The following is a 13518-nucleotide window of genomic DNA, read 5'->3' as shown; positions in this document are numbered from 1 at the left end:
ACAGTATTTCGTAATATCTTTATTCTAATTATGTTTCCCATTGTGTGTGCAATTTAATGCTTTGCATGGACGTGCGCTGGTGTGCGTTCATGGATGATAGAAGGATGGTGCGTGCACCTGCCAATATGACTGTTGACATGCGCTCTTAAAATAGCATATGAACAACTTGCCATTGACTTCTGACCAGGTTTAGGTGGTGTATGATAGCGATTTTTAGACAATGCGCGAGTCCCCTCCCTAGGTTGTTAATTGCCACACCCCTGGGCGCAATGCTTAAAAAATAAACGTGCAAAATACCGAATTCAACTTTCCGCGGGTGAATAACGAGTATTACGCCATGCGCTGGTGACCCAAAATACAGCCCCAAATGCTTCTTTGTGTGCAAAATCTTTCAGCTTCTTCAAAACTGACACCAATAGTGGGGGCACCATGAACGGGTCCGAGCACCTACGGGGACCCAGGTTCGAGTCTGACCTGCAGTCATGTCCCTCTCCCACTCACTTCCTGTCTGTCTTCACTGTCCTGTCCAAATAAAGGCTAAAAGCTCAACAAAAAACTGACACCAATAGTGGGCCATATCTTTCAGATACACAAAACCCAAACTGCATGGCCCCATGGCAACATCCGCTTCTATTTCATAAATAACTGTACAGGAAAAACATATTCTTAAGAGAGAACAACAGATTTTCTGCAAGGCCATCTTTATCATCAAGGGCACCATGTGGTCTTTAGTATATAGTGAATAGACTTGTGCTACATAACATAGTAAATAGACTTGTGCTACAGCATTATACAGAAACGCAAGCTGCTGCTGAAATATTTCACCAAGAGGTGCTCCTGCAATTATAAAATCGCTCCAGGACAAAAAACCCCATGTGAATAGAGTGACAGGCAGCATGTCCTTGGTCATTATAAAGAAGTGGTTTCATTGGAATTAGCATGACCTATTAACTGAAATTAAGACTGAAATTTGCATTTATGTTGAAATACTGTTTTCCAAGCTGTTCTCCCTGTTGACCTACTGCCTGAAAAGCGTTGCAGCCCGTCATTATGTGGCTTATGTTGTGTAAAGAACATAATCGCCCCTTCCGTCCACTCCTGTGAGGAGATCTCACTCTCATTCTCCTCAGCCTCAGCAGATCATTCCCATCCTCCCTATTTGTCCACACATTTTCATGCCATTACATTGCGGGGGAAGCATGCATTCAGGAGCTGAAGCATTTGCATGGAGCCTTCACCGTTGACTCCACTGACTCCTCGTTCCGGTCCTTTCTCTCCCTCACGTCATGTTAGATACGTCTCCTCTCGCCTCCCCGTCGCCCTATCGCCACTGACAACCACCCTTCCTGTCACAGTCAGCAGTTTGCTTCCAGCCTCACGGACATCGGTGTAGTGGCCTGTGTGCCCCCCATAAACACACACAAACACACAAACACACATACACAGGTCCGTCCTGCTCAGCCATTGTAGTGGGCTACTAGAGAGAGAGTGGGCTTGACTGGCACAGGCGCAGGGGGAACCAGTGCTGGGGGAGCGGAGGTGGTGTCCTTCGCCTCCAGCGACTGTCTGTTGGTCTCAGGGGCGTAGGTGGTGTTGAAGCCGACGGACGGCACGCCGAAGGTAATGTTGACGTTGTGGCCGTTGGCGGCACGGCGCACCATGCGCAGGGTCTTGGTGGCACGCGATGAGGCCTTGACGCTGGAGCCACGCTCTGGGGCGGTGCACTTCAGCATGGCCTGGAAACACCTGTAGAACTGACCACCGGGGGTGGGGGGTTGGACACGCAGGCACACAAATACACTCACACACGCAGGCAAGCACACATCACAGAAACACAGAATCACACACATGCACAGACAAACACACACACACACACACACACAATTGTCTATCAAAATAAAGCCTTCAAAACCTCACGTCTTTATCGATTACTTGCACACAACTTTCCGACATTAAAGGAAAGCTACACACTACAGAAAACGGGTACGTTTACATTCCAGAGTGTCCCCTTAAGGGCCCTCACGGGGAATGCAAAGCCTGACCTTGTCTTAGCTCGGTTCTGCACCACCGCCTGCGCTGTAAAGCACTAATAGCAGCAGGGCAATAACTCCCCTTTTTGTTTCCCCATTAATAAGTGCTGCTTGATGTCACATTTGTGCTGTATGCGCAGAGTCTCATGCAGGGCCCAACAATAGACTGGAGGTGCGGCAGAAAAAAACACACATAATTATATTATTCACAGAGCTGGACTCTGTTGTCTCCAATAGGTCCTGAATACATTTTTTGCAAATTGAAAGCCTTTCCCGTTTGGAGAAATTCATTAACTTGTGAGAGACCTCGCTGAGGGGGGGGGGGGGGGGGGGGGGACAGTGATTATCAGAGGGGGACAGGGACGCTTCAGTGGGGGAGGCATCTTGCCTCTTTTCCTCGGAGTTGGATGCCTCGGTGGCGGCGGATGGCTGATGTCTCTGGCCACCTCGGGCAGATTTCAGAGGCGGACGCCTCTCTGATTGCACCACTAATCAGCGGAGCGAGTCAAATGAAACCATTGTGAAGAGATTTCAATTGACCGCGCTACCTCCTCCTTCCAAACACAGAGTGAACTGAATTGAAAATGCCATGTAAGCTGCACAATGCTTGAGATGCCAGCAAATGAGAAGTCTGGGGAGCTGCATTGTGGTCTGGGCTGGGCTATTGTTTCCCAGGCCACTTACTTCATTATAGATAAAGTTATCATAATTAAACTAAGACTGCCACCGGGGCAGAATTCATTTCCCTGGTGGGGGGGGGCACGTCATGGCAGTTAACACACACCCTTGACTCATCCCTTTGAGAATATCCTTTCTCAGTACCACATTATTGCTTTCTTGACAGTTTTTTGCCATTTTTAACAAATGCACTGACACCATTTCAACAAAATCAGCTTGCAGGTTTTCTTGCAGAAGAAAAAAGAAAACAAAGGTTTAAAACACTGTTGTTCACTACCAACAAGGAAGAGCTCTTTCAACCTCTTATGCGCAAACCCATGCTCACAGTCATACTGACAAATCACATCCCTTGAGAAAATGTAGTGTACTTAGTATACTCCTCAGTTCCTCATGTATACGTATAGTCAACTACATTTTCACAGGAAATGCAGACATATGCCCTTGTGTTGTCATTTGCTTTGGGCTTTTCTCCATGTGATGCCAAACAGGAATAACAAACAATATAAAACACATGCTGATGACATCTGCTGTGGGAACTGACTCCCTTTTTGCAATCTACACACATCAAACAACCAGAATAGCACAGACATGGGAGACATTTGTTTACTTCATAATCATTCACACAAATGCTGGCGGAATCATGATAAAACACAAAAATTTTGTGCAGGTTCCATGAGTCTATTACGTTACTTTTTAGTAAATCTATATTAACGTCATATAATGCCCAAGAAACCTTACCCTAACCAATATTATCCTATTCCTCCAGTTTTTTTTTTGTATGAAATACAGTGTAAATATCCCGTTTTTACAAACAGCCAAACCGCTTTGTGTCTGGAGACCTGAGCGAGGACAGCCAGGCCACCTCTTGGAGCCATTGTGGAGATCAGTGTGGACAGCTGGAATGGCCAAGAGAGTCAGGATACACTGGAGGTGGCAGCAAGCCTAATCCACCTTCGGCAGCCAGCACTGGCCACTCCCGTGCTCTTCCAACCAAATGGAATGCAAGGAAATTTGGGGCCTTAGGCCAGCAGGTAAAGCCAAAAAAAGTCACACGTCAATTTTGCCATTATCTTCCGAGTTAAAAGTCTGCCAACATACTTTAAACCCATACTGATAAACAGATATAAAGTCACGGATTCTCATTTGGCAGAACAGATTGCGGACATTAGTAGCTCTGCTTGCAAAACTGTGGCCTACATTAGCGTCATGCTAACAGCATGTGACCTCACCAGAGAGAGCCGCTGTGTCCACAGCCTGGAGTGTCAACTCCCCGCCTCCTTGACAGATGCTCTACCTTCACAAGAGCTCAGAGGGTGATCGGATGAGCTCATTGGCCGACGCAGGACGGGGGCGGGATGGGAGGTTATAAATGGACTCAGACGCTCGGGCTCATTACAGGAAGCCGCGGGGTGGCCGAGAGCCTCCCAGAGCTTCCAAAGGTGATAGCCAAGCAGTGAGCCTAATTGAAGTGGGGCTCTGGGAGACAGAATCACCTCCGCCGGCATCACCACAGATAGACCCCAGCGGGCCTTCCCGCACTTCTACAGTAGGTGAATCTGTTTTAAGCAGTGACCCTGTGGTTAGAGCTTGATATCGGCTCAAACGCCCGAGTAGGGCTGCTCTGATGCCTTAGAGATGAGTCAATGGATGATCACCACCCATTTACAGCTCTGATGCATCAATGCGCTGAATGTAAAACCACTGAGGATTCATACTTGTGTTTAGTGCTGAATAATTGAAACTGCACTGGCTTTCCATATTTTTAACACGGAGAAAGTGTTCAATGCTGCATAAAATCCCCCTTAATGGCACAATTAAATGGAAATATTATCCTTAATGGTTGTATCCATATTTTCAGTGCACATCATGGAGCTGTATAAATTACTCCTTTAAAGGTTCTCTAAGCGATGCCACGGGTTTTTTAAGCTAGCACATTTTATGTCACTTACTGCAAACAGCACCTAACCAACCGCTAGCTGTCTGTGTCCTGAATACACTGTAAAAAAAATGCAATCTTTGTGGACAGCCCAGGCTCCAAAAACCGGCAACAAAAACAACCTGGGCAAACCTAGCCCATGAAAACATAACAAACTGTTCTAGCAAATCACAGACGAGATGCGCGTTTAGGAGAGTTTCAATTGCACGGGAGCAGCACGGGAGGGAGGGGGAGGAAGTAGCGAGCTAGCTCTCTGTTTTGTTTGAAAGTCAACAGAAGTGACGTTGCCCAGCATCGCTTAGAGCACCTTTAAGGCAAAATATTCTTTCTTTAAGCACTACATGCAGATGTTTACTAGGTGTTGCAAATATTTAGCTTTTTCTGACTGCAAGCAGTTGTCATTTGACCAGATAATGGTCAGTTAATAAAAGCCTACTCAGTCTGTTATTAATAAGCAATAACCTAAAGATGAACGTTATTTTAAAGGCACACTACGCAGGATTTTCACCTTTACGAAGCCAATTTGATGGTAAACAAACTAATAGGCAAATCGTGCGAGGTCCCTACTGAGAAAACCAGCCATGCAACTTCCAAGAGCGGCGCCCCGCCAAAACTTGCGAGAATCGTGAAACATTAACTTGTCAGTAGATATAGCTCTTTGGAGATAGTTTTTGCCTGTTGTTAATCCTTCACCTCCACAACAAAAGCATTTGCATTGTGTACACCGGGGGGTAAGTCGCAAGAAGTTTGCTATTTACAATAGCAGAGTAACATATAAATACATCACAACTCTAGAGGGAGCTCTAAACTCGCCAAAAATACCTAAACCAGCATAGTATAGGCTACCTTTAACTTCTACCTTTTCAAACTCAGTGAAAAACATAATATGATAAAACCATTATAACAGTTTCCCCACTCCTGTCCCACTTTACCTTCTTTTGTTAACATGGCAGATCCAAATGACACTGAGATGACAACTGGTTCAGACATCCGTAGTGTATGGCTTAATATTTAACTGAATAGTGTATTCTCCTCCTCAGCCCCTGGGTTTGCTGGAGCGCTGTCAGACTAATGAGCTGTGCAAGTTCTGGCAGAGAAATGATTGGCCCATGGAGGATATGTGTGTGTGTGTGTGTATGTCTGTGTGTGTCTACAGTATGTGTCTGTGTGTGTGTGTGTATGTGTGTGTGGGCGTGCGTGCAAGGGGAGGTAGCTGTATTTCCACACCCAATTATCTTCCCCCAGTGTTACAGGTGTGAGTGGGAAAAAGAGCGGGAACAAGGCCAAGCTTGACTACAAATGACCTGTTTCAATTCCGAGCCAGAACCAGCAAACTCTCGTGAATCCTCAAGTGAAAAAAAGTGGGGGGGAAAACATGGAATAGTGAGAGTAGACTAGATGTCCCAAATCTCAGCGTCACCATACATCAACACTGTCCCTCCCTGTGACCACCCTCTTCCTTTTCCGCCTGTCCCTCACGCCCTGTGTTTATGTGTGCTCGTCCGGAGACCAATAACTAAACTGTGTTGTGAGATACCCTAAGGCTTAAGCCATATAGTGCACCTTGTGTGCATGTTAATGGCGTGAGGCGTGGGGACTCTAAGGCTCCCTGAGGAGGGAGGAAGAAATCTGTAAATGTAATTATCTCACACTGCGGTGGCCCAAGAGAGCCCAGCCAAATGAGAAGCATCCCTATTTAGTCACCAACTCCCAGCTTTTGAAGCCTTTTCTCCCTCTCTCTCTCTCTCTCTCTCTTGCTCTCTCTTCAGTCACACACTTACTCACTTACACACAAACACACATACACACACACATGCACACACTTAAACACAATCAAAGAGACAGAGAGAGACAAACACTCACACTCAATGGTTTTGTCTATCAACGTATTTCCTCCTTTTTTTTCTGGAGGGCTTTCCTCTTCTGATTTTCTTCGACGACGATCGATACTTGAATCTGTACAGCACTTTAAGTCTTCAACTCGCCTCAACTCACAGTTTCCATGGTTACGGGCTGGGAGGAATTGAAGACTGAAAATGACATACAGGGCAATGGTGTCTTCTTGAGCAACTGAAGGGCCAAATTTTCCTTGCCAGGGCCTCTTCTGCATAGACTAATAAGCACCATTCATTTATGGAGCAAATACACATCCCTGTTGTCATTTGTGGTACAATTCATCAAAGCATCTCAGGCAGACATTATAGAGTTATGAAATAAAAAGGACAGGGTTTAAAGTTGTCATGAAAACACTGGTTATGCAGAGAAAATAATAAGCGGGCATCTGAGGGGAAAAAAGTCAGACATAAAGAAACTTTTCAATTTCCTGTACAGTACAGCCAGTGGGACAAAACAAGATTGGCATGCAGTGGAAGTGTTTGTTTTATAGCTGGATGTTCTCCTCACCCCTTTACAGACAACATAATGGACATAATAAGTGTGGAGGTCCTGAGCATCTCAGCATCTCGGGGAAGTAAAAAAGAGTTTCATTGTGTTGGTGTGGCCTAGAGAAAAGAGGAGAATACAAACCAGCCACCAAGGCCGTCAACCAGTCTGACAGGATGGTCTCAAAATGCACGCACGCATGCATGCACGCACGCACGCACACACACACAGACACACAGAGAGAGAGAGAGAATTACAGAGAGAGAAGGGGTCTTAGATAGTAAGGTAAGCAAAGGATAAGCAAGGAAAAGGAGAACAAAGGAACAAAGTGATAAATAAATGATAAAAGACAGAGAATAAAATAATTTGAAACATCTATTTTCTGGAGTTGCAGAAACCATATTCCCCTCTGACACACTGTATCAGCTTTTCAGTATAGTATCAGGTTTGCTGGATAGATGACAACATTCCAGCAATGCTAAAGACCCATGCTAGCATTAAAATCACTTTATCTTACTTTTCTTACTACAGTTACACTACATTCAATTGGTCAACATCTGAACATCACTTCTTTCAACAGAGTGAGATGATTTCTATAGAATTTACTTCTTTACTTTTCTACTTTAAACCCACCCCACATGATCTTCATTGCGACCAGCCCAAGCTACAGGATCTCCTTTCCTACCTTCTGCATAGCATAGCATATAATTCATTACATATGTAATGAATTAGGTTACAACCACTCTTTCTTTGGAGCTTTCTTCTCATTGTCAAGTGATCATGAGGTCCAACGTCATAGCTGTCTTTTTGATCTACTGCACCTTTGTCAGAGGTGGACAAAGTACACAATTCCTTTACTTAAGTCAAAGTATAGACACACCTGGTCAAATATTACTCCAATACAAGTGAAAGTTACTATGCCAACAATTTACTTGAGTTGAAGTACAGAAGTACTTGCTGTTAAAAATACTTAAGTATTCAAAAGTACAAGTACTTTTGCAGGTACAAGTACAAGTCCTTTCTATTGTGTTGTACAAGTCCTTTTTAACGTGTTGTAATGTAACGTTTATTTTGTCAACAATATGATGTACATCCTTTGGTTGGTCACAAGGACTTAAACAGACCTTTAGTTCCTTGCATCCAGCATCATTTTGCCTACTTTCATAACTTTGTAACTGTTCTAAAGGATGCAGTAATTCACTTTAAATTGTTTTTCATTCTCATTTCATTCTGTTCAAAAATCTAAAACATTTTCACTGCTGAATACAAAACAGGATAACTCAATTATGAGTAGTTCATTTACCATTTAATAATGTAAAGATCTAGCTATGTGGTGAATGTCAGCTGATTGTCTAATTTCATTTCAAATTCACCATGATCATGGAGGATATGGTGAATAATCTGCTGTCAATATCATTACCACAGCCAAGTTGAAAAAATTAATCTAAAACGGATAGTTCGGGTCCTTGATTATGATTGGCTGAATCGCTTCAAATATGCTTAAAAGTAATAAGTACTTCATGCTCATATTTCAAATGTAGCGGAGTCAAAAGTACAATATTTGGCTTTCATGTAATGGAGTAAAAGTCTTTCAAAAATTCTCAAGTAAAATGCAGATACCTGAAAATCATACTCAAGTACAGTAATCGAGTAAATGTACTTAAGTACAGAAATCAAGTAAATGTACTTAGTTACTGTCCACCACTGACCTTTGTTTCCCGACGTTCTCTTCTATCAAATTACTCATTGTCGATTTGCAGCTTCACAGAGTTAAGTCAAACACTTGACCGGCTCTGGATAACTGTGCCGTCTTCATGGAGGCTAACCCAATTCCTAACTATTACATACCTTGTTTTCACTGTTTCATTAAATTCCTCCCAGGTTATTCTTCAAAAAGAGTGAAAAACATCTCCACAGTATGCTTTTGACTTCGTAGGAAATGTGTGGCAGTTAAGGTAAAGCTGTTGCATGAGATGCTACTTATATTACCCTCATTTGTTTTTTTGGATTTTGTTATATTATCTTATTATCTCATAAAGACATTTATGTCCTTTTACCTTTGATGTTATATGTGAAATCATGCAGGTACCTCTAACACAAACACTGTATATATCAAACTCAAACAAATTCACGGCCCACAAACACACGTAGCTGTGTTGTGTGCCTGCTCAACATTACTTCCTTTACAATCTCATTGACTTTTACTGTTCTTCATCTGTTTCAGTCTCTATCATTGACCACTCACCTGATTGTTCATGAAGATGTAGATGATGGGGTTGATGACTGTGCTGAACTTGGCCAGGATGGAGGGGATGATGCTGGCCTCCGGGGTCACCAGGCCTGGCCCCCCGAACGTGGCCACCAGGGCCATGACTCCATAGGGCAGCCAGCACAGTAGGTAGGCCACCACCATGGTGATGACCATCAGCAGCACACGCTGCTCCCGCTTACGGCTCACAGCCGTGTTGATGCGACTCACCTTCAGGACCACAGGGGAAGCGGCCATAGGAGAGGAGAGGAGGAGAGGGAGAGAAGGGGAAAGGGAGAGAAGGGGAAAGGGAGAGGATGAGAGGGGGTGGGGTGGGGGGGGGGGGGGTGGCAGGAGGGACATGAGCAAGATCGAGAAGGAAACATTAAAAAGTCTATTTGTGAAAATTGCATAACCTAGATAAAGTAGCATCTCAGATAAACAGCCAAGTACCAGATGGTAGCACATTCTTAAAAATGGCCTCTGCTACCAATTATATTAATTATTCCAACAATGGTGTAACCAATGTCTCAACAGCAGCACTGAGCAAATCTGTGCAGCAGAGTTCCAAACCAAATTGGAGTAAAGAGCGTCCATTCAGAGTAGTCTGACCAGACTTCTGCTGTTGTTCTGGAACTCCTGCAATCTTAATAAGTGCAATGGTGGAGACTGCACCCGCACTGCATAAAAAATCTACGGCGCCTTTGTTCTTCAAGACTGCTCACATCCTTGCTTCATAAAGAGCTAGAGACTGGATTAATGCTGTCAGCTGAAGTCAATCATCCCTGCCAGTTGTCGTGGAAAGCCAGTGCCAACTTTTGGATAGCAGAACTGGCACTAGCACTCTCTTCTCCAGCTGGTAGGTATTGTAGACACAGCAAGACATACTGTATGTAATGCACGCTGATTTTCCCTGCGGTGGAATTCATTTGTATCGCGATTCAGCTCAATTGCAAGGACACGTGTTCTGCTGTCATGTGGCATGTTCGCCACAGCTCTAGTGTCAGCTTTGCTGTCTCTCCTTCCCTCTCTCTCTCTCAAATCTCTCTCTCTGTTTTTATTTCTCTTCCTCCTATACTCCATGCTGGCTGGCACTGCGGCTGATATTCAGTGCCTCGGTTTCATGGTCCAGCTGGTCTCCAGCGGTCTCCAGCTGTCTCTCGCTGTCTGCCTTGATTTAGCAGCATGAATATGCATCTCTATTTGGCCAGCGGGGCCCAACCAGTCAAATGATTGAACCTTCCCATTGTATCACAGGTGATTGCTGGGGCGAAATCACATTAGCTGCCTCAGAGACTTCTCCCGTGCCGTGTCCCGTGTCTTTTAGGTCTGCTTGTCACCGAGCGCTTTATTTTTGTGAGTGAGTCGGGCCTGCTGGAGACTAATTGAGGTTAATGAGGCTTGTCCTCTTTCTGACAGGAAAGCTCAGAGAAAACCCCACCCTGCATGTGACTGATGACCCTGGAATGAAATACACCTTGTCTCTCCTGCAGTACAGTAAATTGTGATTGTAAATACTGTAATAACTTCTTGATTTACCTCGCTAGATTTGAAATAACTGTTTTCTCACCTGTTTCAGATTTGTAATGTTTTTTTTTTCAAGCATAATTGCCTGTAGACCAAATCATTTGCAGCACCAGTGGTTCTCTATAAGGTCATTGTTTTTTAATTTTAGAGGTAAGTAATAAATAAGGCAATCAGAGAGCTCTTCACGGAGTACGCATCAGAGTTCCCAGCAGCACGCATCAGGGATTACAGCCTGAATTCACAATTTTCACAAACACGCTGATTGACAGGCTTTTAATTGGCTCCCTGTTGATCCATGCATAGGCGTTAGCTATTATTTACAGGTAACTGCCGAGAAGGCATCAGTAGAGGACAGGGAAAGGTGTTTATGTGTGTGTGTATGAATCACATGGATGTGTCAGAAGGTCAAGCAATGCTGCAGCTATGTTCACCGTGGTACAATTAACAAATTCCAATCACTACTCAGCATGATCTCTTATGAGTGACTATTTTCACCTTGTAAACTAAACAGTGACCTACAGAACAGAGAACAGAGGTAGGTAACAAAATAGTAGATCCAATCTAGTAGGCTACATGTTTCTTCAAAACCAAAAGGTTCTGGATGTACAATATTCTTTCACCCAGCATCTCCTGTACAGCTCATTGGTACGGAGCCCTCCGGGTGACATGGGGAAAAAAAACATGGGTTAAAAAAAAAAAAAAAAAAAAGTAATGGGGAAAAAAACATGAAGAAGAAAAAAAAAACGATACACTTTTGCGGGATCTCATTGCGGGATCTCGCAAAACTTTTGCGAGATCTCGCAAAACTTTTTTTCTACTTTTGGAACTTGCTGGGCTTCCTACTTGACCCCAATAGGCCCACAAACCACTACCACCAGATGGCAATCATATCATGATACTATGATTGCTCTATCACTGTTGCGTTTTGTGGGTTTTCTGGACACATTACATAGGCCTATGACACGGGAGGGAGAGGGAGACACCTGCGTGCAGACACGCACACACACCAGGCGCGTAGCAAGCGTGGGGGATGTGGGTGTTATAACGTACACAGTTTTGCTGGAACACGATTCTATCCCCCACACTTTTTGTCAGATTAAATTGAAAGTAAAATATGGAAATAAACGCTCCCGTAAAGAGTTGGAACCATATCTATAACGCACACACAGAGACACAAATAGGTCTGTTGATTTGATTGAACGGTCATCCAGCCAATCACATCAAGTGAAGAACCAGAGCCGCTCTGATCAAATTCAAAGTGTACGTCTTTCAAGGCTATGCTGCTGCTTGTCTGCATTGTAACGTCTGCAGTGAGCAGATTTCAGATAGAATTGAAATGATAATTGTTACCGCATTATGCTAATTTGGTAAACCAAAATTCACTGTCTGACTGACAGTTTTTGTCACAATGCAGGGAGTCAAAGTGAAAGCGGGGTGCATGCACCAAGCCAACAGAACAATCACACAGTACACATGTACTCTACGGAATAAGTCCCGCCTCCGAAACATCCGGATCCACCCAACTTCCTGTTGTCGAATGTCTATGGGAAATAACATGGCGTTTCGAAAAATCGTACCTGTCAAACTCTGTAGGTGGCAAAGTAGAAAAAGCTGGTGGGCCGATAGGCCTACATACTTCTGCCATCTGGTTTCCACTGGATTTTTTGATTGTCGGTGCCATTAAAGTAGTAAACGATTATAATGCTAACCGGGAGCTAGTTCCGATGTACGCGGGCGGAGGAGGGAGTTAGATCTCGCTCACAACCAGTCACAACCTAACGTGATGGTCATTTTCACATGTGATTCACGCGTAATTTCAGTGGTCTTTAAAAGTAAATCGTTTGCAAGGTTCAGCTAGCCTAGAAATCTAGACACACCCTAGCGGCGGCAAATTAATTTGCTCAGCCTGTACGTCTAGTATCAAACCATAGGGATTTCTATTGGCTGACGCCGTGGACGTCATCCAATCACAGCGCTCTATTTTGTTAGAGAATCTTAAGGCGGGCTTAACAGGATAACAACAGTCCTGCGACGGTGAACAACAAGGAAGGTGGCTATGGCGAACGAAAAGCGGTTGTTTGAATCAGCGTTGGCGTCAACTTTGGAGGAGTTGGACTTGTGCTTTTCTTTGAAAGTTGAGCAACACAATGCACTTAAGTCATTCCTTTCGAAGAAGGATGTATTTGCCGTTTTGCAGACCGGATACGGATATGGTCGTAGCGCTGGCCTATTGCATGCCTAGGCTGTTTGAAAGACAATTCTCTGCCCGCCCCCTTGGATTAAGCGAGGTGAATGTTTCGATTCCAGACTATACATTTCAATGATATAGGATGGCCCGCCAGGCTAAGGTTCAGCCTCTTTTCAACACAACTTAACTTTGGTTTGACTGTGCTGAGAGTTTGTTGGCTGTTATTGAGATATTTGAAAAAGAAAGAAATCGTCGACAAAGACACTAAAGACATGACGAGACAAGATTTTTTTTTTCACGAAAAACAGATTTATGATTTTTTTCACGAAAAACAGATTTACGATTTTTTTTTTCACGAAAAACATCTTTATTTTGCATGACCTTGATCAGAACAGTAACATTTTCAGAATGTATTAACAACCTATCAAAAATGACGATTTCACGCAGGGTTAGTGCCACCTCCGTAGACAGGCTCTGGTGCCACAAACTCCATTTCGGTGAAGACAAACTATGAAACATTGCCGTTGCT

At 43.9% G+C, this 13518-nt stretch overlaps 1 protein-coding gene across 1 annotated transcript in view; it reads right to left on the bottom strand.

The window, feature by feature from the left end:
- Positions 1-1457: 1457 nt before the first annotated feature.
- tmtopsb (teleost multiple tissue opsin b) overlaps positions 1458-13518 on the bottom strand; it is a 42010-nt gene continuing 29949 nt past the window's right edge. Inside the window, exons 3-4 of the mRNA XM_076291140.1 lie at positions 9272-9505; positions 1458-1754 (exon numbers count right to left, since the gene is read on the bottom strand). Of these exons, the coding sequence (XP_076147255.1) occupies positions 1458-1754; positions 9272-9505 (531 nt within the window). The remainder of the gene's footprint in view (positions 1755-9271; positions 9506-13518) is intronic.

The sequence above is a fragment of the Alosa pseudoharengus genome, unplaced genomic scaffold (assembly GCF_046254945.1).
Source record: "Alosa pseudoharengus isolate Yale_2024_CS ecotype anadromous, Long Island Sound unplaced genomic scaffold, YU_APseudo_1.1 YU_APseudo_1.1_scf_18, whole genome shotgun sequence".
Classification (NCBI taxonomy): Eukaryota; Metazoa; Chordata; class Actinopteri; order Clupeiformes; family Clupeidae; genus Alosa; species Alosa pseudoharengus.
The sequence above is the reverse complement of the archived record's forward strand: the minus strand, read 5'-3'. Positions and strand labels throughout refer to the sequence as shown.